Below are 24,792 nucleotides of genomic sequence, written 5' to 3'. Positions count from 1 at the left end.
ACTAAACAGCAGGAAAAGTTATCTGACAGTAAGGGAGTCTCTCAGAAGGTGGTGGGCTACCTTTCGCTGGAGGTTTTCAAACAAAGGTTGTATGGCTGCCTGTCAGGGATTCTTGAGCTGTGATTCCTGCATTGTAGGGGGTGGACCAGATGACCCCTGGGGGTCCCTTCCAGTGCTACAGTTCTGATTCTAGGACACTGGAGCCAGTCTCAGCTCCCTGGATGAAGCCTTTCTCCAGGCCTAACCGTAAATCCTCTTAGGTCAGCAGGGGCGAACCTATGGCACGCGTGCAGAGTGGGCATGCTGAACCCTCACTGCTGGCACACATGCCATCGGCCCATCCGCGATGTTGTTTTGTTGTTTTTTCCATTTGTGCTCCTGCTCCTCCCCATGCGACTGCGTGCATCCACTGTTTAAACCCGGAACTTTTCTTTTTCTTTTTTGCTGGTAGCCAGCGATTGTGTTCGGCGATTGGTCTGTTTTTCAATTGGCTACAGCAATGGCTGTTTCTGATTGGACATAACAGTGTTTCTTATTTGACCCTCGCGATTTTTTTCTTGCACTTTTCCCGGTGCTGGGTGGTAGTTCCCAGCTCCCCCCTCCAAGCCAGGCCTCACCCATTCCCTTCTGCACCCCCCCCACTCCAATCCTCCGCAGGCTCCTTGTCTCCCTTGGGCTTGACCTGCCTGGGCTAGGAGGGCACCTGTGCCCACCACTTACCTGCGTGCCTGGCCCAACCCAGCCTCACCCCTTTGCCGTTGCCGGAGGGAAGGAGGGAGGGAGGAAGATGGGGAAGACCACACAGGGATCGCGGGCAGGTAGCAGGCAGGCAGGCATGGCTGTTGGGCTGGCTGGCTGGGATGGGGGCTCTCGCTCTCGCTCTCTTCCTGTCCGCCACTCACCTGGCCCCAGGGCTGCTCCGTCCTCCCCATCGCATCAGCCTGAGAATGAGCCAGCCAGCTAGCCGGGGAGCGTGCCCAGCGCATCTGGTGGGAGGGGAGAAGACGGAGGGAGATGGCGAGAACCGCGGCAATTTTTCTGTTCTGTCTCTCCCCCAGAAAGCTCAAAAACTTTGGGCACTTTGCAATAAATAAGTGGGTTTTGGTTTGCAGTTTGGGCACTTGGTCTCTAAAAGGTTCGCCACCACTGTCTTAGGTGCACACAACGGAAGCAACTGCTGATACATTTTTGCAGTGGAAAGAAAATATTTGGCCCTTTGCCCTATCTTCCTCTCTGCATGCTCCTTTAGCCCCCTGCCCCTGGTGTTCATGCAGAAGTGCCTGCCCCCCTGTGTCATGCTTTCCCCCCTTTTCCTCTGTCCTCCCCAGAAGCCCAAGTCTGAGCTGGTGCGCACCTCTCTGCGGCTGCTGACCTCCAGTGCCTTCCGACTGCATTCCGAGTGCACAAAGGCCCTTCCGCCAGAGTCCTGCCCCCTGGCCGACATCCAGCTGGTCACTCAGCAGGTCATTCAGTGCGCCTATGACATCGCCAAAGCTGCCAAGCAGCTGGTCACCATCACAACCAAGGAGAACACCAACTGAGGCCGCCGTGTCCCCCCACCTCCGCACCAGGCCTCCTGCAAAGGGTCGGCTTGGAAGCTGAACATTTTCATGTTTTTTACAGGAATATTTAAGGTGGTGCATTACTTCTTTTTTAAAAAGGAATCTCAGTATTAAAGGGGTTTTGCATGTTTCCCCCCCTCAAAAGGACCCCCCCCCGAATTAATGTAACCCACTGCCTTATCTTATGCCTGTATTGCCAGTGTAAAGAGGGTGTCAGTGTATGGAACGTCATGAGCCAATCTTTGCATCAACCGCTCTCAAAGGGATGTGTGTGTGTATCTGGGGCAGGGAGTGGCGGGGAGGGTCGCACTCTGCACCATTTGTGAACTGAAATGCACATATCAGGATACAGGGCACATATCCCCAAGTCTTGTTATGCAGCTGTTTGACACACCTGAACCACTATGTTGCACGTACCACTAACCTCTGAAGAGCGGGGGTAGGTAAGGACACCCCCCCCAACATGATCCCTGCCCATCAGTCCCCATCCCTTGCGAAATACCAGGCCATCAAAGGCTTGCTACAAAATGGTAAGACTAGCCTCCCGACCCCTTTAATATTTTAGTCTCCTGGGACTCTTCTTTGCTTTCCACGGTGGAAGCAGATGGGAGTGTCTCAGATTTTTTTTGGCCCCAGTTCATATGGATCTTTGAGAAAGTGCTTTTCATGACATAACTGCACCACAAAGCTTTCCTAGGGCAGAAAATGATTTTTTGCTTGTCCTGTTTCTGCTCACCCGCCCCCACATCTGCATTCCTGGGAGGATGGCTTGCTGGTGGTGGCTGTGCCGGGAGCGGTGCACTGCAGGGAGTGTCTAGTTGCAGGTGGGACTGAAGGTCCATCTTGGGTGGCAAAGGTACAGTGGAAACCTGCCTGGATTTGGGGAGGAGTGAGAGACTGGTTGTCTTGTGTGTTTTTGGTGGGGGGGGGGGAGAGAACTGCTGGTGTTGAGAGCTGGGCTTGGTGTCCTGTCCCATTTGAGCCCCGACAACCTTGCTTCTTGAGAGCCACTGTGCCTGTGTTCACCAAGGCAGCAGGGCAGGGTGACATTAAGAAAGGGGGCAGCTGTGCAGGGTGGCTAAGAAAGCCTCTGCTTTGCTGTTGGGTGTCCAAGTGGTCCAGTGGATGCCATGGTTTGCAGACAAGATGCCGTGAAGCAGAGTGGCCCAGAGTGGCAGGCTGAATGTGCCTGCTGGTGAAAGCATCATAGTAATTCCTGCTAGGTTGGCAATTTGGCTGGTGCTTCATGGAACGAAACCGGTACCATTGATGGGCATGCATGAGAGGTTCCTACACTAGAGCACATTGGTTGCATGGAAGCCCTGCTGCCATCGCTAGGCCTTGAGGGAGCTGTGACAGGTTTGTCTTGTTGGGTTTGGTGGGTCTTAAATGGCCCTCTATGGCGAGAACTAGGTCTGGGTCAGGAGCCTCTCTACCCCCTTATGCCCAGTTGCCCAGTCTGATCCTCAGTGCTTCAGAACATCCTTTGTGCCACTTGAGGGGAGTTCAGGGGGCAAGTCTGCATTGTGTGTGTCTGGGGGAGAGATTTCTGGGATGGTCCCAACAGCATGCAGCATGCTGTGTAGTGATTTCTGGCAGGGGCCCTTTAACAAACAGCTGATTTTGTCCAGCGACAGCCCCACTCCCTCCCTTCATCTTGGTGCGTCTGGGCCACCCCACTAGTAAAGGGTACCGATGAATCCGGAGAAATTCTTATGAATTCTGCTGAATTGCTGAATGGAGAAAGAGTCTTGGGCTACAGCCGGCCTGTGAGAGTTTGGTGCTCAAGGTGGAAAACCCAAAGGGCAGCCTGTGGGCACATCATGCCCAATTCTGTGCACACCTGTCTCATAACAAGCAAGAGCTGTGTGCAAGGGTGCCTTGTGGTGCTCTGGGTTCATCTCCCACTCATTCCACTGCAGCCTTCCACCCCAGCAGGACAAGACCCACTTAGCTCCTCTTCTCTTAAGAGTCTGGCCAAAATGTACGCACAAAACCGAGAGGGTCTCGGGTCTGGGCAAATAGGAAGTTTGATGCTGGCTGGGCCTGAGCAAGCAAGTCAACCTTCCTCCTGCCCTGCCTAGTGCTCCCCCCGGCAGGCTTTGCCACGGCCCGTGAAGGTGCCAGCTCACTGCAGGGTACTGCTTCTGTACAAGGCAGAGGAGGCGATCTGCCCACCTGCATGCCACTCATAGGAAATGGGCAGACAGGCTGTCTGCTCCAGGGATGCTTGGCTGGCGGTGGAGAGGTTTCTGGGTTTCGAAGCAGCAGTCCAACTTGAGGGGTGTGTGTGAGAGTGTGTGTGTGTGTGTTTTACCCTGTTGGTATTTATATATTAAAAGAAACCAAACCAAGTGCCATAATAATGTTGGATGCTGATGTTACCTTGTAATTAACTACCTTTTTAAAAAGTATTGTACTATTTTTGGGTTTAAAGAAACAAACAAACAAACAAACAAACAAAAAAGGTAGAACAGGTATCTTGCTTTTTCTATTCTTGTCTCCTGGTTTTGTCTTCTTGCAAACAGTGTTGACTGGCATGAAATGTTAGCTGAGCATAGCTGTCAACTTTTCCCTTTTCTTGCGAGGAATCCTATTCGGAATAAGGGAATTTCCCTTTAAAAAAGGGAAACATTGACAGCTATGTGGCTGAGACCGATTTGGACGTCTTTGCCCTTGTTGGGCCTGTGGGCCCATTGCAGGCAGAGAAACTGTTTTGGGCAGCAAGCGCGCACTCCTCCCTGCCAGGAAGTAGGCTCAGGAAAGGGAAAGCACCTGACCGCTGGGTTGTAGGTCCTTCTCTCTCATGGACAAAGCAAAGGAGCAACACCAACTTGCATTAAGAGAGTTAAAAAGCTTTATTGAGCCTTTGGACATCCCTGTCAGAGCCTGAATGGGAAGTGCTTGGAGCCTCCCACCCTCTTCTTCCTTGCACTGCTTTGCCAACAGCAATAATAGGTAGCTGCTACTTCCACATCCAAGTTTGGGGAAGGTGAAGGCTTGCAAGGACAGCGTGTGGTTGAGCTGCTGCCTGTTGGCTGAGTCTGTCCACCACCATCCCATATCTCCCCCAAGTGCCTTGAAGGATCAGCAATCCCCGCCTGCAGAGCCTCTTAGAGCCACAGCTGTGCCTGCCCTCCAGGAAGGGCCAAAGCCTTCAGCAGGAGAGGGCTGCTGTGCAAGGGGGGGGGGCTGCAGCCCTCCAGCCTCTCTCCTTTTTAATCTATACAAATATTCCCACAGCACCCCCAGCAGGATGCAACCAGGAAGCTGCTCCCACATTGAGGATTTTAATCTACTGAAACTGGAAAGCAAGCCCCCTCTCACTTCTTTAGGTCCAGGCTGCTTTGGGATAGCTGTAGCTCTGGAAAAGAACAGAGAAGGAGAAAGGCTTTCAGTTCTTGCAGGTAACACTTTGCCTTCAACCCCTGGCAGATCCCTGAATGAAACTACTGGGATGGGAGGCAGCTGCATGTGTAAATAAGAGGTGGTGAAGGCTGCCTTGCTGTGCCCCAAATATGTTGGTCCAGGCACAAAACCGCAAACAGTTTGGAAATGCCTGACTCCCTTGTCCAGGACCCATGTGCTAGGAGGCCAGACAGACAGGCTGGCTCCTCCCCCATATAGAGGGCTTGGCTCATCCACAAGAGGCATTTCAGAAACACCCAGGGGACAGAATCACTCTTCTCTTGCCCACAGGATGGGGAAATTCCCTGTTGACTGGCATGAGGCACCAGTTCTGATAGGCTGCTGCCCCCCTCACCTTGTTGCGATATCCGAGCTCCATCATGCGCCTGGCAGCCAGTTGCTCCAACTCTGCGTTGCGCTGCTCCTGCTGCTTGGCCTCAGCTGCTTCCTCCCACTGGCACTGCAGCTCCTCCTGCTCCTGCCGATGCCGCTCTGTGAGCTGAAAAAGCAATAGGGAAAGGAGAGGGAGAAACCCAGCAAGGTGGGTACATCGTCACAGCCATGTGAACTATTAGAGCTCACACAGTTACCAGTCCTCTCTGGACAGCCCACCTACCCTCCTGCTCCCCCCTGTGAGCCTGTGCCTTCCAAGTCCCTCTTCTTAAGCACAGCTCGCCTTGAACTTTGAGCATCGTTTTGTCATCACCTGCTGCATGAGGTCCTGTGCCCCAGCCCTTGATCAGTCCTTCACTTCTCGCTCCCGTCTCTGCCTGACTACTTCCCTTTTGTGTGGAAAAACAGTCCCATTCCTGACTGGGGAGAGGAACCACAAAGCAGGATGATGAAGCAGACCATCTTGTAGCTGACGTGAGGATAACTGCCCTGTATTGTCTAGACTTTGGGGAAACCCACCCAGACACCAAAGGCCTGGACCCCTCCTGCTTTTGGTTTTTGATGGCAGAAAGGAGGAATTAAAGAACCTTTTAATGAGGGTGAAAGAAGAAAGTGCAAAACATGGTCTGAAGCTCAACATCAAAAAAACGGAGCTCATGGCCACTGGGCCCATCACCTCCTGGCAAATAGAAGGGAAAGAAATGGAGGCAGTGAGAGATTTTACTTTCTTGGGATCCATGATCACTGCAGATGGTGACAGCAGTCACGAAATTAAAGACGCCTGCTTCTTGGGAGAAAGGCGATGACAAACCTAGACAGCATCTTAAAAAGCATAAAGCCATGGTTTTCCCAGTAGTGATGTATGGAAGTGAGAGCTGGACCATAAAGAAGGCTGATCGCCAAAGAATTGATGCTTTTGAATTCTGGTGCTGGAGGAGACTCTTGAGAGTCCCATGGACTGCAAGAAGATCCAACCTCTCCATTCTGAAGGAATTCAGCCCCGAGTGCTCACTGGAAGGACAGATCCTGAAGCTGAGGCTCCAGTACTTTGGCCACCTCATGAGAAGAGAAGACTCCCTGGAAAAGACCCTGATGTTGGGAAAGATGGAGGGCACAAGGAGAAGGGGACACCAGAGAACGAGATGGTGGGACAGTGTTCTCGAAGCTACCAGCATGAGTTTGACCAAGCTGAGGGAGGCAGTGGAAGACAGGAGGACCTGGCGTGCTCTGGTCCAGGGGGTCACGAAGAGTCGGACATGACTAAAGGACTCAACAACAAAGTCCTACAGGGGCTGCCCAGCTGGCTCCTGAGCAAGACCTACCTGCGCTTCCAACTCCCGCCTGCGCTCAGTTTTCAGCGCAGCCTCCTTTTCCTTCTCCCGGTGCGTCAGCTGCTTGGCCACTTCAAGCTCCTGGATCAGCTGCTCCCGGGACTTCACCGATTCCTGCTGCGCCTGCCTGTTCCTCTCCATCCTCTCTTGGATCTGGCGCTCCCTCTCTGCCAGGACCTGTTTCAACCAAGAGGTGAGAGGGAGGGAGGAGCCCAGGCTCCTGTCCCTGCTGCGCAGGCAACCTGCCAGGATTCTTTCTGCCCCAGGTGCAGAGAGCTCACCTCAGCCATGAGTCTGTCCCGGGCCTTGCGCTCCTTCTCCCACTCTTGTTCTCGCTTCTCCCACACTTGCTTGGCTTCCTCCCTTTGGTGGGGTGGGAGAGAAAGGAGGGAGTGACTTTGAGTGCCAGAGAGGTGTCATGGAGGACAATGGCCTTTCTCCATACAAGTAGGGGACCCCACAGCTGCTTTGAGAACAGAAGAGCACTGACCCAAAGAAATCATAGAACTACAGAGTTAGGAGGGATCCTAAGGGTCATCTAGTCCAACCCCCTGCAATGCAGGAATCACAGTTACGAGATTCCTCCAAGCTCATCACAGATCCCCTGCCAGATCCTAGGAGCCCTCTCCACCCACAAATGGACCACTGGCTATGCTGGCTGGAGCTGATGCAAAACCTGGAGGGCACTAGGTGGAGCGGGGCGGGGGGGGGGGGAGGCTGGGCTGGCGGCGGCTCTTCTCCAGCTGTCTCCCCACCATTGCAACCACAACAGCTAAGCCACTTTTGCAGGGTGAGGTTTGTCAGCTACAGGGAAGCAATTGCTCCTCTTCCCAGCAGCCTTTGCTTCAGCCACACCGTCGAAGGGAACGCTGGCAGCAGCTTGCTCCACAGCCCGCCCTCCATCCCGTTCTCCCACCTCACCTGAAGACGGTCTCCAGCTCTGCCTCCCGTGCTTTTTCCAGCTGGAGCTGCTCCTCAATGACCTCCTTCATCCAGGCCACGACAGCCACCGCTTGCTCCCGCTGGGCAGACTTCAGGCGCTGGTCCTCGTCCTCCTGTTCCATCAGCGCCAGGAGAATCTGCCTGTCCTTCTCCTGCAGGGCAGACCAGGAGAAGCTTCCGTGGGCCAGCAGAGCTCCAGGGCCTCAAGCCAACCAGAGCCCTTCCCAGTCCCTTGGAGTCAGAGCTGCTGGGGACAGAGCCCAGGACCGTCTGTGTGCAAAGGGTGTACTCTGGCATGGAGGCCCAGCCGTTTCCTTAAGGCAGGGCCAAGGTGGCTGGAAGAGATGGGAGGTAGCAAAGGCCTAGCAAACCAAAGAGGATGATCAGGCTGCCAACAGTAGAACAGCTGCCAAAAAAGCAGGAATACCACAGGGAAGGCGTCTCCAGCATTGTTGGCTTTACAAAAAATGTTGAGATTTGGCAGCAGGCTGTGATGCAATCAAGGCAAGTGCCACTGACCATGGGCAGGGTGCAGCTCCTTGTACTCCAGAACTGAAGGGGTATGGGACAGCCATCTTACCAGCCTTCAGTTGTGCTCTGGGCCTGAAGCACAAAGCATTCCAGTGGCACCAACTTACCAGCTCCTCCTGGATCCGCTGGGCCCGCCTCTTCAGTTGGGCTTGATACTGATGCCTCAGAAAGCACCTGAGAAGAGAGAAGAGGAGAGCCAGACTTTGTAATTCACAGGAAGAGCCAGAGAAAACACGCAGGGGGGCTTCAGAACTGCCCCAGCTTGTTAAGTTCTCAAGCGCAGCTAAAAGTACATTTCAGCTACACAAAAATGTAAACAGCACCCCTGAGCATGTGCAAACTGCCTCACTTTCACCACAAGTAAAGGCACCCATAGGGTCACTTTTGGCAAGGTGGAAGTTGCAGCTGCCTAATATATCTTGTTTGAGAAATTAAGTACTGGCGCTGACCCATCCCCTAGCCACGGATAGGAACCCTGCACCCCTAAGCCTAATTTCAAGCAGGTCTCCTGGGAGAAAGATACAGTGGGAATGAGGAGAAAGAAGGAATGAGATACAAGGGGGGTGTCCCTCACTTATGGCTCTGGCACTGCCAGGAATCCACCCAACAGATTTCTCCTCAGCCAAATAAAGGTTCCCCCATTCCTGCCCTCCTCTCTCACCACCACCATCTCCCAAATCCTTACTTAGCTAGGGAGGGAACTAAATAGCAGCTCTCGGGGCAGCCAGGTGCCCTCTGCCAACCCCCTCATGCCCTCTGCTCTCCAACAGCCATACCCAAGTTCAATCTTCTTCCTCTCCTGCTCCTGGCACTTCCGCTTGGCCTCCAGGGCTTCCAGCTCCCAGTGCTGCCTGAGCAGGTTCTCCTCTTCCCTCTTCAGCTTTGTGGCCTGAGAAGAAGAACGACCCAGAATCCTTCATCTCCAGGCTCACCTCCCTTTCCCAGCAGGAAAGCAAGGGGGGGGACAGAAGCTGCTAGGGAAAGGAGGGGCTGGAGCTGCCCCTACAGCAGAGGCTGCGCACTCAGTATCCCAGATGCACATGACCAGGAGCTGCTCAGCTCTTGCACCTCCTTGCCGCTTGCCCCCACAAGAGCCAACCAATTGCGGGCATGTGCAGCTGGGCACCCAACACTCCTCCTGGCAGGGCACATCTTCCTCAGCTCCAAAAGCCCTGGAGCAGCCACGTGGAAGCGTGGGTTGCACTGACACCAAAGCTGGGTCGATTTATAACAAATGCCTTCAGTTCATAGCCCCCAAAGGCCACCCTGCCCCTAAATCCCACTTTCTGTGGTGGTCACATATGGGAAGAAGCAGAAGAGGGAGAGAGGCTTGGTTCAGGGATCTGCACCTGCACCACTACAGAGTTACTGTCTCTCTTCCCCCAGTCCCCAGTCCCCCCAAATCTCATCTCTGACTTTTCTTCCAGGGGACTGCCACAAAGAGAAGCAAGACAAGACAGATGGCGGGTGGGGGGTGGGGACTGGCGCTTGCAATCCTCCACCAGCTCCCTTTCTAGCACCATCCCCTCAATGCTAGGCCCCAGCATGTACCTCCACCTCCCGCAGCTGCAGCTCCTTCATCTGCTGCTGCAGGAACTCTGCCTGCTTCCTTTCTTCCTGCTTCCGCCTCTCCTCCTCCTCCTTCATCCTCTCCAGGGCTTCGCTCCGGGCTGCCTCGTATTTGTTTTCTGCACGGATCTTCTCTTCCCGCTCAGTGGCTTCTCGCTGGATCGGGGTCAAATGGAAGCGTGAGCATCCTGTCCGCCTGCTGCCTTCTCAAGGCTGAAGGAGCAGGGAGAAGGGGAGACACGGGGCACCAGGCCCAGGAAGCCTGCAAAGAGGCACACTGTGGCTCCTACCTGTTGCTTCTGAGTCAGCTGATCTCCCCAGGCCTCCACCACGTGATCCCTGTGCAGTTTGGACCCAACCTGGTGGGAAGGGACAGAAAGCAGGAGCTCAGCTGTCTCAATGAACTGCTACCCGTCCCCCATCCTTTGAGCTGCAGAACTTGCTTTAGAGGGGAGAAACAGCATTGCTTCCCATTCCAAGGTTTGAGCTGGAGGAAAAGGGCAGGAGCATCCTGATACAAAGAAGCAGGGAGCCTGGGTTGGCCTTGGCACCCAGCATCCTTGGGCAGGATACAGGACACACTGCAGACACCTGCCCTGCTGCCACCTTTTTATCAGAAAGGTTTCCCAGCCAGATATTCCCACCAGCACAAAGCAGCAAGAGTCTAGTGACAATGCTCATACCCCACAATGCCCCAGAGTGACCCAACACCAGGGGGCTCACCCCAGCCATGTTGCTCAGAGTGCTGCTGGTGCCCCCTTGCTAGGAAGCCTACCAGGGCCTGAGGAAAGGCACTCTGCCTTGGAGCTGGTCCAGCCTGGATCCTGCCCCAAGAGGAGACTGTCCTACTCTGTCCCCCTGACAGAGCTGGATTCTGTTCTAATGCACACACACCCCAGGATTCCTTGGGGAAAAAGGATGCTGGATTGTTCCCCTGTCTCTCACCTCTCGGAGCTTAGCACTGTTGTTCTTCCAGCACTCGTACAGACAATCCTCTGCAATCTGTTAAAAAAGCAGAAATCAGAATCCCTCATGCAGGCGGCACCAGAGCCTCATCCGCTTGCCAGTTTACTTCTGTTCTCAGACAGAACAGTACAGAACAGGAATGTAAGCATGGATATCATGTTACATCAGCAATGGGAAATGAAATTACTGACACCGCTTGGGGATGCGCCTGCAGTGGCAGAAGAATGCTGCTGGGAAAGGATGCCTTTGGCAAGACCTGGAAGCATCACTAGGCAACATGAAGGTGGCTTTGACCACCAAAGCTGTTGCAAGTCAAGCTTTGGCTCCTGCAGGTGCCTCTGGGAAGCCTGCAAACGCAGCAGCACTTATGGACAATGGGGCACTCACAAAGTAGACTTATAGAGGAACCAGACTTGCCAGCAGATACACAGCCTTCCCTTCCTCATCCTGGGAAATTCTTACACTCAGCTGGTGTGTGCCCCACCCCCGCACCCCCCAAATGGTTTAGAAGAGCAGACCAACATTTCCCATGGCAGAGATCACCTCCTGACAATTCTCTCAGCCCTCCCAGTGCTTCTGTGAATGCTTCTGAATGTCGTCCTATGAGGAAGAGCCCTCAGGACTCTCTGATTTAAGACCCTGACAAAGGATGTGTCTCTCTATTGTAACTGAAGGAAAGTTGCAGCGGGTTGGACTAGATGACCCTTGGGATCCCTTCAAATTCTGATTCTATGAGAAATAGTATTCCTTTCAGACTGACTTGTTTTCTCCGCTCCTCTCTGGCTGACTTCAGCTCATCATGTCTCCGCCTCTTTTCACTCAGGTCTGCATCCTTGTTCAGCTGCAGCTCCTGCAGCTCTGCTGCCAGCATCTCACGCTCCTCAAAGAGCAGCTTCTGGAGCTGCCTGCGTCTCTGCTCCAGGCTGAGACACTTCTCTTCCTTAAGCTTCTCACGGTGATAGGCGGTCATGCTAGCAAAGGTTTTAAAAAAGAAAAGCGAAGATGAAAATGGTAATATTCTGCTGGTCCCAACTTTGATCCCTTTTTCAAGTTTAGCTTCTAAAAACAGTCCTGACTTCCCTAACCTTCTTTAAGGATGTCCTATTCTCTTTACTGGGACGCGGGTGGCGCTGCGGGTTAAACCACAGAGCCTAGGACTTGCCGATCAGAAGGTTGGCGGTTCGAATCACCGCGACGGCGTGAGTCCCCGTTGCTCGGTCCCTGCTCCTGCCAACCCAGCAGTTCAAAAGCACATCAAAGTGCAAGTAAATAAATAGGTACCACTCTGGCGGGAAGGTAAACGGCGTTTCCGTGTGCTGCTCTGGTTCACCAGAAGCAGCTTAGTCATGCTGGCCACATGACCCGGAAGCTCTACGCCGGCTCCCTCGGCCAATAAAGTGAGATGAGCGCCACAACCCCAGAGTCGGCCACGACTGGACCTAATCGTCAGGGGTCCCTTTACCTTTATTCTCTTTGTTGTGGCACACAACACTGATGCTGGCGCTCCCAGTTTGCTGCAAGCTTGCAGAGAGCGGTCCTTTCTTTCCTGAAGAAGTGTAAAAAGTCTTACCCTCTCTCAGATTCTAGTGCTTGTTTACACTTCAGCTATTTTACTTACATTTCAGCTGCCGGGGACGACTAACAGGGCTGTGGAGGAGGGGCCAGGGCCTTTGCCAGTGCTGCTCTTTCCCTTTCTTGTGTTTGGACAGAGTTAACAGCAAATGCAGCCAAAAATTCTACCCAGGCATTATTCAAGTTGCTGCTTCTCCCTACCCTGCTATGGGTCCCCACTGCCCTAGCCTTGCCTTTGCTTGTAGGAGTGGCGTGAACTCCACTGGGCCTGCTTTGAGCTGTAGACCCCAGACTGTTGGAAATAGCGGCTGTTCAGCTCCCACAGTTTCCGGAAATGGGCTTCTTGCTCACGGTGGTGCACAATCTGCTGCTCAAGGGCTCTGCTGCGGTTGCTCCAAAACGAAGGGATTGTAGGCAACGCCATCTGGGCAACTCTGGAATAAACACCTCGTTCCTGAAGGACATGAGAAGTATTAGTTTTAACAGGTGCATGAACCATCAGCCCACCAAGCTCCACTCCCCATGCAGGCCAGCCGGCCCAAGCCCCCAGGCCCCCAGGCATTCCATGGCTCAGAGCCTCCCCAACACACATTCTGCAACACAGACCTGGAAGAGATCCTGCAGGAGTGTGTTTTCCCAGCTGCCTAGATATATTACGGCTGCAATGTTTAGTCCATTCTGTCACTTAGATTAACCAAAAAATTGGATCAAATATAGGAAGTATCTGTTGGTTGATTGGGTAGCAGAATATTTTAAAAGTTATTCACATAAGTAAGTGGGAGCTGCAAGGAGTTTACTGCCGGCCTGCCAGGCCACTCTGCTCCAGGGGCCTGCTGCCCTGGGACTGGAGGACAGAGGGGCAGCCCACTCTGGCCTTTGCCACTGGGGAGCAGCACCTGCTGCCTCTCAGGGAGGGTGGCTGGGAGATGCATGACTATTAAAAGGGGTTAGGCAAACGCATGGCAGGTAGAGCTAGTAGTAGCTACTGTAGCTGTGCGCCACCTCCACTGCCAGAGATGGCAGGCCTCTTAGCAAGAGGCGCTGGGGCCCACAAGCAGGGAGAGTGCTGGGGCACTCGCGTCCAGCTTGCAGGCATCTGACTCCGGTGAGACCTGAATTTTGCAACGGGGGCACCTTGCATCTGATCCACCTTCAGAACTCGGAAGGGGGCAAAGGAACCAACTAGTGCCATCCATCAGCTGATGGGCTGCATTGTGCACTTTGCCCTCGGCTATATTTCGGTCCTGCAGACAACTACCTTGTCTGTTCAAATCTGCACTGCAGCTAGAAGACTTAAGTGCTTTGCGCGTGTTAATTGTGTGCGTACCAAGCATCGTCCTAGGACCTGCGAGAGCCTCCCTATTGCCTCGCCCCAGCAGAAAAATCCCCTTTCCGAAATGGCAATGCTCTGACGCGCGAGCGCACCAGGAAAGAGCAGGCCGCGGTTTTCGCAGGCTCCTCAGCGCCTGGCGGGCCCGGGCAAGGCCATGAAGCCTCCCGGCCCAGCCTGCCTCGCACCCGCCCCTCGAGATCCCCGGATGAAAAAGGGGGAAGGAAATGGAGCTACGATCCATTCAGTCCTCAGTCAGGGGGCCCTCGCCGCGAAAGAGCCTCCGACGTCACACAGTCGACGCCGTGACGTCAAAAGGCGAACCGTTTTCACATCGACGCGACGCGCTTCTATGCGCAGCACGGCGGAAGCTGTTAAAAGAAAAGGTAAATCCTGTATTTAAATATGTAACAACCACAGGGCGATAGCCAACTACCGCCACCCACCTGGGGCCCCAGGCGACCCGCCGCCGCCTCCGCGACTCCTAACGGCTGAGCTCCTTCCGGTGCCGCCAGGCGGCTCCATGGCAACACTTCCGGGCCGGGCTACGGGGGCCGCCGAGGGACACGCCTCCTCCGAGCGCCCCGCGATTCCCGTCCCGCCTTTCGAGACCGCCGCAGAGATCGAGGCTCCTCCTTGCGAAGTCCGCGCTCGTTTCTTTGACCAGGTCAGCGGAGGCTGGTGGAGGTTGTAGTCCATCTACTGGAGGCATTCAAAGACCTTGAACCAGGGCTGCCCAACCTTGTGACGCCCACGGCTGGTGGACTACAACGCCCATCATCCCTAGCTGCCAGTACCAGTGGTCGGGGTGATGGGAATTGTAGTCCAAAAACAGCCGGCGAGGCGACCCAAGTTTGGGCAACCCCCTTTGAAACAGTCCTGGGCTTCGCCCAAAGAATCCTGGGAACTGTAGTTTGTGTGTGGGGGGGTGAGAGTTCGGAGGAGCCCTTCCCTGCTCTCCTGGCAGAGCGGAGGAGGAGGAGCGGGGAATCCCCTGCTGTCGCTCCGCCCGGTAAGCCCAGGGGCGCCGGTGGAAGGGCCTCCGAGCGCCGTCCTGGGCCGAGATGCCAAGTGTCCTGGAAAGCGGGGTGCCGGGAAGCAAGACTGCCCTTTGCATGCAATCTTTTGCTGGAGCTCTTGGCTGGAGGTACTGTCGTCTCCTGCTGCGCGTCCTGCTTTCTGCTCGGATTCTATTCCTTGTCTCTGGCTGTTGCCCTCCTCGCTTCTGTCTGCACTTCATGTCCTTAATGCACTGGACCCCCGAGGTCGCAGAGGGTGCGGGGCTTGACATTTCTTTCAGAATCTGCAAAAATAAACGGACCCCCCTTCTCTTGCCTCTGCTCCCTTTCTGCCCCTTCATCTTTTTTCTTTTCTTTTTCTGTTGCAAAGGTGACTTTGGTAAGTGAGTAGAGGACTTGAATGGGCCCAAATGAGATTAACAGATTAGAAAAATTATGTAGAAAATGCTTATGGCCAGGATGTAGAGATATGGGAATAGTTCAATATGTATGTTGAATCCTATGATCACAGAATCTGAATGTTTGAAACCCCCATTGTTCTAGGCACATTTTGCGACACGGAATTTCATTAGCACAAGCAGTTTCTGAGCTCTGGGAGCAGTACTGCACCTAAAATTTCAGATTAAACCTGCAGAGTGGAAGGAAAGGAGGACCTTTTTCTGCCTCCAATTTAAGAATATTAGGGGGGTGGGCAGGGAAAGGACTAGACCATGTGATAAATGAACATAATATTTTAGCTGCAGTTCATTCATTTTCAGCTTTGTATTTTTCTTATTAAAAAAGTACACCTAGACATTCTGTTGTGCCCATAACCAGCTCCTAGCTTCCATATCTCAGTTTCTAACACTGCAGAATCTATAAGTTTAAAAATTATATTGGTTCTGCTCCTGTGCTGTACAAGCCATAGGTTCTCACAACTAAATCTCACATACTCCATTTATATGCTACACTTTATAATCTCTGATCAGTTTACCTAATAAAACTGTAAAATAAGGTTTAAATCCCAGGAGAGTAAATTGCAAGAGCACTTTTTCTGCTGAGTTGCTTTACAAATTGACATTCCTTGTGATTTTTTTGAAAGTCACTTTCTACTCAAATGCGAAACAATGGCTTTAAAATCTTGAATTTAATTAAACATGGGGGGAAGCATTGCTATGGTTCCTGTTTTTCATCCTTTTGGGAGGCTATTTTTTCTCCTGTAAATGCTGGAGTTGAGAGAGCAACTTGAACACAACAGCAGCTGCAACATTCCCAAATTTTTCTCCCTCCTCCCCCCCAATTATTTTAACACCACCATGGAATCAGGGGTTGGGAAAACTGCAAAAGCTTGCTCCCTCTTTGGTGGCTGTTTTGGCTGGTCCTGATTGGGTGGTTTTGCCTTGTGGTGGATTTGGGAGTTCATTGCTTTGGCCTCCTGTGTTATTTGTAAAAAGCAGCTCTTGGGACAAGAGCATAGTCTACAGTCAGCATGGCAGACACCTGATAGTTTGTGTGGAAGTCCTGACACCTTCGGCTTATGCAGAATATAGACTCTAGTCTTCAAACAGAATTTAAAAGTACCTTCTGAGCGTGTTTACCAGGAAGTAACCCGTTCAATGGTGTTTACTCCCCGGTCAGTGTGCATAGGGTTGAAGCCTAAACCTGCAATCCCAAACACATTTATGGGGGAGCAAGCGCAGCTGAACACAGTGGATCTTACTTCTGAGTAGGCATATACGACTGTGCTGTAAGACTGCGATCTTGAGAGTAAGTTCCTTTTAGCTCAAGCTGAATTTCTGTAGGGATTCAAGACCAAATGTTTATGGGGTTTCTGTATCACTGTAACCTGTTCTGGGAATGAAAGCAGGAGTGTCATAGATACAGAAAATCATTGTCATTATTAAAAATTAAAATTAGAATTATTATAGAGGGCAGGATTCCACACCTTCTGAGAGTCATGTATTTCTACTGTGGCCACACCTAGACTTTAAAAATGTATCCAGATTAATAAAGCATTTCGGTTTACTTGTTGGGCATGAAAATATTGAAAATATTAAAATTGTTTGCAGTTTGTTTTGGGAGGAGCACTAAACTTAGCCACATCATAATTCAATCTCTTTGCCAGTAGCTGATCCATCTTCACAAGGGACAAAATGTGTGACTGGTGCAGTTTTTATAGCCATCTGGCAGCTGGTGACATTTGGGAGGTGTACATGTTGTTCGAAAACAGTTGTCAACCTTTGTCCCACTTGCATCCCAGCCGTCCCACTTGCAGAGCAGCAGGTGGCTTTGGGGTGCAGCCAAGCAGAGGATTGTCCCTCCTGGCATCAGCTTCCTCGACCTTTCAGCCCCCAAAGATGTTTCCACACAAAGTGAAAAACAGATATTCCAAGATGAACATCCAAAGGTGCAGCTTTGGAAAATCCTTGCAGTAGTATTTGAAATGGCATGAAGACATCAGTTGGTTTAAAATAGGCTTAAAATAGTTAAATTCCCTAAGAAGTGTGCACCAAATTGGGGAATCCCTGGAAAAGTTATTTGCTAGTATTTATATCATCCTTCCCCTGCCCACTTCTAAATGTGATGTCCGAAGTGGCTTAGTATAAACACAGTGCAAAGTTTAAAAGCAACATGTTGGCCGTTTTTGAGATATTAAAACAATGATATTATTAAAACTATACCAAAGCACAGTGATGAAGCAGAAAAAGTAATAGCTAACAGGGAAAGCAGGTGAAGACAAAAGAACCAAAGGCTGTTATCTAATACCCTCTTAGCTGGGAGTAAACCCTTTGAATTTGATGGGGCTTACCTTTGAATAGGCACACACAACAGAAAAATCATGAGCTTGCAGTTTGACAGAAGTTCCTAATAGTGATAACCTGAACTAATGTGGCAGGGAATTCCGCACGCCAGTTCTACATATAGGCAAGGTTGTGTGTGTACCTAATTTGTGCTCCTGTACAAGTTGCCTTTGTTCATGTTTCAAGTTGGTAAAAACAGAAACTGCATTCTTTGCTAGGATGACAATTCTGTGCAAGAGGCTAAGCATTCCATAACTCACATAAATTTAAGATTTGCTGTCCTTATTTTGCAGTATTTATTTCATTACCTTTGAGTTCTATTAGCTTGTAGTGCATGGAGCACAGAGCAGGCGTGATGACATCATCTGCAGTGATGCTAAGCTGATTGACACTCATTGTTCTGCCTAGTGCATGAGGTGATAAGGAGGCTTTCAAGTTCTACTATTGTGTGCAACAGAGTAACAAAGCAAAAGTTGGAGAAGGAAGGAAATAATCAGAGGCTTGCTCCTTCATTCCTTTTCTTTGATGAGGTTCCTACTTCATGCAAGCAACTTCAGCAATTGGCTTTGAGGGTCATCACAACGAGCTGCTGTCTTCCACATTTTACCACTACCCTCCTGCTGAGGCCTTAAAGGCTAGGAACTTACGCTCTCACTTTTAAATGAAATAAATCAGAGACAGAGGAGCCATGGGGGAGAGGAACCTGTGCTGGGTTCTAACTCTCACTCCCCATAGCCAGTTGGCAGTTCTGGCTGATGGGAAGGAGTCCAGCAGCGTTTGCCAGGCTGCAGATGCTTCCCATCCCTAGTTCAGTGGGCTGAAAAAGGACCTGTCTCTGTTCTGTACGTCTTCCAAACTTTATTGATGCAGGAATACAGATAGATGTTTCGGGGGACCCCCCCCCCCCGTCAGTGGTTACTTCTTGATGTATTGCCTGGTCAAAGGAGGTGGCCGATGCTATAATGAGCCACTCTTTCCCTGCCCCCCTCCCGCTGCAAACTATCATCATGTTACCTTGCAAATGAGGGGGGTTGTTTTGACTCCTTTTTTTGGCCTGGCTCAGGACCAAGCGAATCTGAAGTTTATGTTCTTCACAGCAACAGCTGCCAAGCTCCTTCTCAGACTACAGTGGCTGCGCCTGGATGGGTGCGGTGATTCTCTAGTTCTTGAGAATGAAGAAAGGAGGTTTGTAGATTGGGCCGCTTGGTGGTGAGGGGGGCTCCTTGGCTCAGAGAGGCTGGTAAGTGGCAAAAACCAAAGGAAGCTCGTATTTCTGCTAATGGTTATTTGTTTGTTTATGGTGCAGAGCAACTTCTACATCACCATAGAATTATGTCTAGAGTTGAATTTGGCAGGGGGTGGAGAAGAAAGTGCCCTCCATGTCTCAGAGACCCCTGTGAAGAGGGGCTGGTTGTTAAGCCACTCTGGGAATTGTATCTCTGGGAGGGGAATAGCAGTCTCCTAACAACTCTTAGCAAACTACAGCTCCCAAAATTCTCTGGGAGAACCCATGACTGTTTAAAGCACTTTAAAAGTATGAGGTGAAGGTGGCCTTACTTAGGAGTAAGTCTTATTGAATTCAGTGGGATTTTTCATATAAACATCAATTTTTTCCCCTCTATGCTGTTTAACATCTACATGAAACCACTGGGTGGGGTTATCCGGAGGTTTGGAGTACGTTGTCAGCAGTATGCTGATGACACTCGGCTCTATTTCTCCTTTACATCTGCAGTGGAAGTGCTGGACTGGATGAGAGCCAACAAAGTGAAGCTCAATCCAGATAAGACGGAGGCACTGTTAGTGGGTGGTTCCCTAGACCAGATGGGTGGGAGATCGCTTGCTCTTGATGGGATTACCCTCCCTCTGAAGGAGCAGGTTCGTAGCTTGGGGGTCCTCCTGGATCCTCGAGGCTCAGGTGGCCTCAGTGGCCCGGAGTGCCTTCCATCAGCTTCGGCTGGTGGCCCAGCTACGCCCCTATCTGGACAGGGACAGCCTAACTACTGTTCTCTATGTTCTGGTAACCTCTAGGTTAGATTACTGAAATGCGTTATGAGTAGGGCTGCCTCTGAAGACAGTTTGGAAACTTCAGGTGGTGCATAAATTTGGTGGTCAGGTTGCTCACCAGAGCAAGACAGTTTGAGCATCTTACACCGATCCTGGTCCAACTGCACTGGCTACCAATTAGTTTCCGGGCCCAATTCAAAGTATGGTTTTGACCTATAAAGCCTTAAACAGCTCAGGACTGCAAGACCTCAAGGACCGTCTCTCTCCATATAACCAACCTGGACCCTGAGATCCTCCTCCTCCACAAGAGGTCCAGAGGGTGGCAACACCAGAAAGGGACCTTTTCTGCAGTGGCTCCCTGCTTGTGAAATGCTCTCCCCAGGGAGACTCTGGTGCCTTCATTATGCACCTTTAGGCGCCAGACAAAAATGTTCCTCTTCAACCAGGCCTTTGGCCAATTAATATTCTACAGCCTTTTAAATGTGCTTGTGGGAACGGTGGGGGTATCTGTTTGGTTTCTTCTTAGTGTTCTTATGTATTTTGTGTTTTTTATATTGTAATTTTATGTTGTGAACTGCCTTGAGATCTACAGATGAAGGGTAGTTTACAGATTTAATAAACAAAAATAATAAAAATAATAAATGTTAAAAGCAAATGAATCCCCAAAAAGAATCTCCACCTTGAATTGGCTACCTGTAGTAAGCTGACACCCCCATGGACCAGCACCTAGGATTGTGCTGGACATGACATTGATCTCGTGGGAGGCAGGATTTGGGGAGGGGGGAGAGGTAGAGGAGAGGATGCGCCTGTGTCCTAAAGTGACACGTCGGTGTCTGTGCCCCTGAGACATTTTGTTGTCAGGGGCCAAAGTGGAGACATTATGCTCCCCTCTGCAATTCCATATACAGCGCCCCCTTGCGCGGGGCTTTGGTTCTGGGGCCCTGCACACATAAGTGAAATTGAGTAAAGTGGGGATTGCAAAGTAAGGACACACACACAGAGAGAGACTCCCTCTAGAAATTGCTGGGGGCCGCTGCCCGGCCCGTTCCAAGCCTACCCTCAGTTGGGCTACTATCCAGCGCGCCTTCCCTTGCTCACTTCCCGGCAGCAGCCCTGAGCAAGGGAAGGCCAATTTATTTCTCCATTTATTTCTCAGCAACCTGCGTAAATGCAGGTGGGATGCACGTAAGGGGGAGGGGGTGCCTGTTCTAAAGCTGAGCAGATTGCTTCCACCGTGGCGATGGGGCAGCAGCATCTCCCGCACAGCCAAAGGGATCCGTCCTCTTGCTGCCCCTCAGAATCTGCCCCCGAGGTGGTCACCTGACAAGAAGGCTGACCCTTTCTGTGCCTGCCAACAAGATCACTTTCCCCAGGCTGCACGCAAGTCCAGCAGTACAGAAGCGCACACCTGGAGCCCCAGGCTCCCAAGTGCAGCTCCCACCCAGGAGCGGGATCCATCCAATGCCCCTGAAAAGAGTGGGGGCCATGCAGTTTGCTCCGCTTTACTTGGCTGGAGGGGGACGGTTGCCTCCTGGCCTTTGCACCTGCCCCCATCCTTCCAGGGATGACAGGTGTCTCTCTGCGGAAGCTCTTGCTCCAGGATAGCCATGTTCAAATATATAAAAGGATGTCACATAGAGGAGGGAGAAAGGTTGTTTTCTGCTGCTCCAGAGAAGTGGACATGGAGCAATGGATCCAAACTACAAGAAAGAAGATTCCACCTAAACATTAGGAAGAACTTCCTGACAGTAAGAGCTGTTCGACAGTGGAATTTGCTGCCAAGGAGTGTGGTGGAGTCTCCTTTGGAGGTCTTTAAGCAGAGGCTTGACAACCATATGTCAGGAGTGCTCTGGTGGTATTTCCTGCTTGGCAGGGGGTTGGACTCGATGGCCCTTGTGGTCTCTTCCAACTCTATGATTCTAGGAGGCGGGGGTGTTGCCTTATGCTCAGGCCATGGCACAGGAGAACAGGCAGACTTTGCCAAGGGGCTGCTTTTGGAGAATGAAAATTGTTATGTACTGAAGTTCTCACCCTGGGCCAGCAGGGGGATACTGTAGATAGTTTTCACTCAGGTCCACATATGCAAATAAGGGATTGAAAGTGACGTTCAGTGATTGGATAGTTACAGAAAGTGTTACAGTTGCGTTCTAGTGGAGCTCTATATAAGCAGGCTGGCTGAACCCTTCAGTTCAGTTCAGTTCTGTTCTGGCCTGTGAATAAACAAGAGCTGTCTGAAGAATCGCTGTGTCGTCTGATATGTTCACCCACAACTTAACAAAAATAGCTCATGTTTCAAGAGCCCCTCTGGCTCAGCCGCAGCACCTGGCAGCAGAGAGATAGATCAGCGAAGAGATTCCATTGGCTGCAATATAAAATACTGTAAGAGGTGGATCTTTCCTGGAGCAAAGGCCTGCTGTGTGTTGTCGTGTCTCTTTTTAAGTGAAGGTCTTGGGGCAGCAGTTCTACAGTGTGGTGGATGCTGTTGTTGTCTGTGTTTGTGCATGAATCTGGCCCATATGGTCCTTGGAATGCCTCTTAACTTGATCATGGGGTCAGAGCTGAGGAAAGCTCTTTTTCAGTTTTGAGGGGCCCAGTATCAATTTGTGTAGCTACCCAAACAATTTGTGTGCTTATAATTCTGTGGTGAGAGCTTGCATTTAATAAAAGCTTGTGGGGGAGGCAGTTGATGCAGCAGCAGCAGAACAGATTTTTTAAAATGCAAAATTATCCATTTTGCTGCTGGCTTTTCAATGCTGACGGGGGCTGTAGTTTGCCTGGAGAGCACCAGGTTGCCAAAGGTGACCTTAGGTTAACTTTCAGAACTCTGAAAGTGTGTGTGGTTTTTCCTACTACCACCCCTAAATATTCTTCTCTCTTTCCACCCCCATCCAGGATTTCTGAATGGTCCTGCTAGCTTTTTTCTCTTTGCTGACTTTGGCCTGGTTAGTTTGGACCAAAATGGCAAACTACCCAAGGAAACTGGTTGTGGAAGGGCATGCCCCAGGCCAGCCACTTCCTTCCGAAACTCTGGATCTTCCCACCAATGGATCCCCCCTCCAACTCTCCAAAGCTTGTGGGTCGCAGCCCCCGCTGATGGGGCCCAGCCAGGACTCCGAAGACGCCTCACAGCAGTGCCCTCCTCTAAGCACGCAGGCCTCTGTGGGTGCCCCTAAGCAGCCAGAACACCCCTCCTGCCCCTGCAAGCCCCCAATTCCCCAGTCTGCCTCAGGTCATTCGGCCCAGGGCTCCCCAGCCACGGAGCCGGGGAGGCCTCTCAGCCGGGTCATCGGCCCTTCCTCAGGCCAGTCGCTGAGGCAAATGGGGTCCCTCTCAGGAGAGGAACCAGAGAGCAGCCAGGCCCAAGTGAGGCGCCAAGCAATGACCAAGTTTGTGCTGGGCTCTTTCGAAGACAACTCTTCTGATGACGAGCTTGTGGCTGGATCCTTCAAAATGGCGGGCAGGAGGAGGAGCAGCTTGGCCAGCGTCGGGTCCTCGTCCTCTGTGGATTCCTCGCCGCTGATCTCCCTGTCAGAGACCAGTGGGGTGATGAGGTAAGCATCATGGCAGCCGGAGAGCCTGCTCGCAGCTGGGCCAGGCAAAAGCTTCTTTGAGCATGGCATGTGAAACGGGCACAATATGAGATCCTGCGTTCTTTGTCTTTCCTAACTTATGCCAAAGCAGTCTATCCCTCCTTTGCAGCTGAATGCCTATGACCTTAAGCAGCTTCCCCAACCCCATACCCTCAATAAGTTTTAGCTTATAGCTCATGTCCACCCAGCCAGCACGGCCACGTTCCCCCCAAAGGATGCTTCGTCCTTCTGGGGCTGATAAGAGCTGGAGGGCACCAGGTTGGGGAAGGCTGAGCTTTAAAGGATGGGATGAGGAGCTTGTGACCTCCGGATGTTGCTGGACTCCAACTCCCATGAGCCCCAGCCAGCGAGGCCAAGTGGCCCAGGATAATGGGAGTGGGAGTCTCAAAAACAGGCCTGCCAGCCATGTTCTGCTTTGACGGGGGGGTGGGGCGTCTTCTTGGTGGTGGCACATCCTGGGCTCCTTTGGGAGGAAGGGAAGGATACAAATGGAGTAAATAAACATATGAAGGAACCAAAAGGCAGAGAAGAAGCTCCTGGCTCCTCCTTTGTTCAGTTCAAGATACAGGCCAAGAGATTTCTCTGTGCCTTTTCCCTCTTCTTTTATTTTTTGGCAAACTGATTTTTTATTTGCTATGCTCCTTGCTTGTTACTCCAACTGTTGAAGTTGTGGCTTTAAAAAATGTCTTTCATTTTGAGATGCTGAGGTCTCTTTCATTGTATGTCAGTTTAGAAATGTTTGATTTATGCTTGACTACTGCAATGCGCTCTACGTGGGGCTACCTTTGAAGGTGACCCGGAAACTATAACTAATCCAGAATGCAGCAGCTAGACTGGTGACTGGGAGCAGCCGCCGAGACCACATAACACCGGTCTTGAAAGACCTACATTGGTTCCCAGTACGTTTCTGAGCACAATTCAAAGTGTTGGTGCTAACCTTTAAAGCCCTAAACGGCCTCGGCCCAGTATTCCCAAAGGAGCGTCTCCACCCCCATTGTCCAGCCCAGACACTCAGGTCCAGCTCCAAGGGCCTTCTGGTGGTTCCCTCACTGCGAGAAGCAAAGCTACAGGGAACCAGACAGAGGGCCTTCTCGGTAGTGGCCCCTGCCCTGTGGAACGCCCTCCCACCAGATGTCAAAGAGAACAACAACTACCTGACATTTAGAAGACATCTGGAGGCTGTTCAGGGAAGTTTTTAATGTGTGACATTTTAATGTATTTTTAATCTTTGTTGGAAGCTGCCCAGAGTGGCTGGGGAAGCCCAGCCAGATGGGTGGGGTGCAAATAAATTATTATTATTGTTGTTGTTATTATTATTATTTTATTGATTTAAAATTTAGACGTGGTTTCTGAAAGACGAAAATAGGTGATATGAAGAGGTAGCAATCTCCAGAGTAGCTCAGCTTCATGGTAGCTCAGCATCCAGCCAAAGCCAGAACTTTTCTGTTTAAGAAATCCAGCACTCCCATTAATGACCCCCTTCTTAGTTCAGCCGGGGTCTTGGCTTGCAGCCAGTGGTGGATTTAGGTAATTTTAGATTGTGGACTTAAGGTTCTTTGGGGTCCCTTCTTGGGCATTGATGGTTCTAATGGGTGGCGGCTGGAGGGCGGCAGCACTCTCCAGATAATAATGTATGCCTCACTCACTACAAATGGCCTTATGGGGTGGGGGCATTAAAAGGCCATGCGCATTGCTCACCAACCTGCATTGAGCATACAGCATTTTTTGGCTCAAGGCTCCAAGGGCAGGGACTCATCCACATTTCTGTTTGCCCCATGATTTCCGTTCACAGGTC

The 24,792-nt window shown here is 51.4% G+C and overlaps 3 protein-coding genes across 22 annotated transcripts in view; 2 read left to right on the top strand and 1 right to left on the bottom strand.

Moving 5' to 3' along the window:
* Nucleotides 1-4,054, top strand: part of GIT2 (GIT ArfGAP 2) — a 43,700-nt gene extending 39,646 nt beyond the window's left edge. For all 7 annotated transcript variants that reach the window (XM_083470937.1, XM_083470935.1, XM_083470932.1 and 4 more), the window contains one exon: nucleotides 1,329-4,054. In XM_083470937.1, the coding sequence (XP_083327063.1) occupies nucleotides 1,329-1,541 (213 nt within the window). In that variant the 3' untranslated portion in view covers nucleotides 1,542-4,054. The remainder of the gene's footprint in view (nucleotides 1-1,328) is intronic.
* Nucleotides 4,055-4,396: 342 nt separating this feature from the next.
* On the bottom strand, nucleotides 4,397-14,122 carry TCHP (trichoplein keratin filament binding). Of its 2 annotated transcripts, XM_083470953.1 has the most exons (13): nucleotides 14,051-14,122; nucleotides 12,508-12,728; nucleotides 11,463-11,673; nucleotides 10,682-10,738; nucleotides 10,027-10,095; nucleotides 9,719-9,892; nucleotides 8,944-9,056; nucleotides 8,275-8,341; nucleotides 7,616-7,788; nucleotides 6,976-7,057; nucleotides 6,686-6,871; nucleotides 5,326-5,469; nucleotides 4,397-4,926 (listed from the first exon to the last, which is right to left on the bottom strand). In XM_083470953.1, the coding sequence occupies exons 2-13, from the start codon at nucleotides 12,696-12,698 to the stop codon at nucleotides 4,894-4,896; spliced, it is 1,500 nt and encodes a 499-aa protein (XP_083327079.1). In that variant the 5' UTR covers nucleotides 12,699-12,728; nucleotides 14,051-14,122; the 3' UTR covers nucleotides 4,397-4,893. The 2 variants fall into 2 exon arrangements, with proteins under 2 accessions (XP_083327079.1, XP_083327078.1); XM_083470952.1 differs by lacking the exon at nucleotides 14,051-14,122 and having other exon boundaries at nucleotides 12,508-12,881.
* Nucleotides 14,123-14,265: 143 nt separating this feature from the next.
* Nucleotides 14,266-24,792, top strand: part of ACACB (acetyl-CoA carboxylase beta) — a 71,985-nt gene continuing 61,458 nt past the window's right edge. For 3 of the 13 annotated variants that reach the window (XR_014518403.1, XR_014518404.1, XM_083470897.1), the window contains exons 1-3: nucleotides 14,523-14,751; nucleotides 18,501-18,643; nucleotides 22,300-22,958. Coding sequence is in view for 5 of the 13 variants with exons in the window: in XM_083470897.1 (XP_083327023.1) it covers nucleotides 22,309-22,958 (650 nt within the window). In the remaining 8 variants the exon portion in view is untranslated. Of the gene's footprint in view, nucleotides 14,752-18,086; nucleotides 18,644-21,331; nucleotides 21,787-22,299; nucleotides 22,959-24,792 lie in introns of those variants that run through there. The other 10 variants (XR_014518402.1, XM_083470896.1, XR_014518405.1 and 7 more) reach the window with 8 other exon arrangements.

This window comes from Podarcis liolepis (assembly GCF_965112155.1).
Source record: "Podarcis liolepis genome assembly, chromosome: 13".
NCBI classification, from domain to species: domain Eukaryota; kingdom Metazoa; phylum Chordata; class Lepidosauria; order Squamata; family Lacertidae; genus Podarcis; species Podarcis liolepis.
The sequence above is the reverse complement of the archived record's forward strand: the minus strand, read 5'-3'. Positions and strand labels throughout refer to the sequence as shown.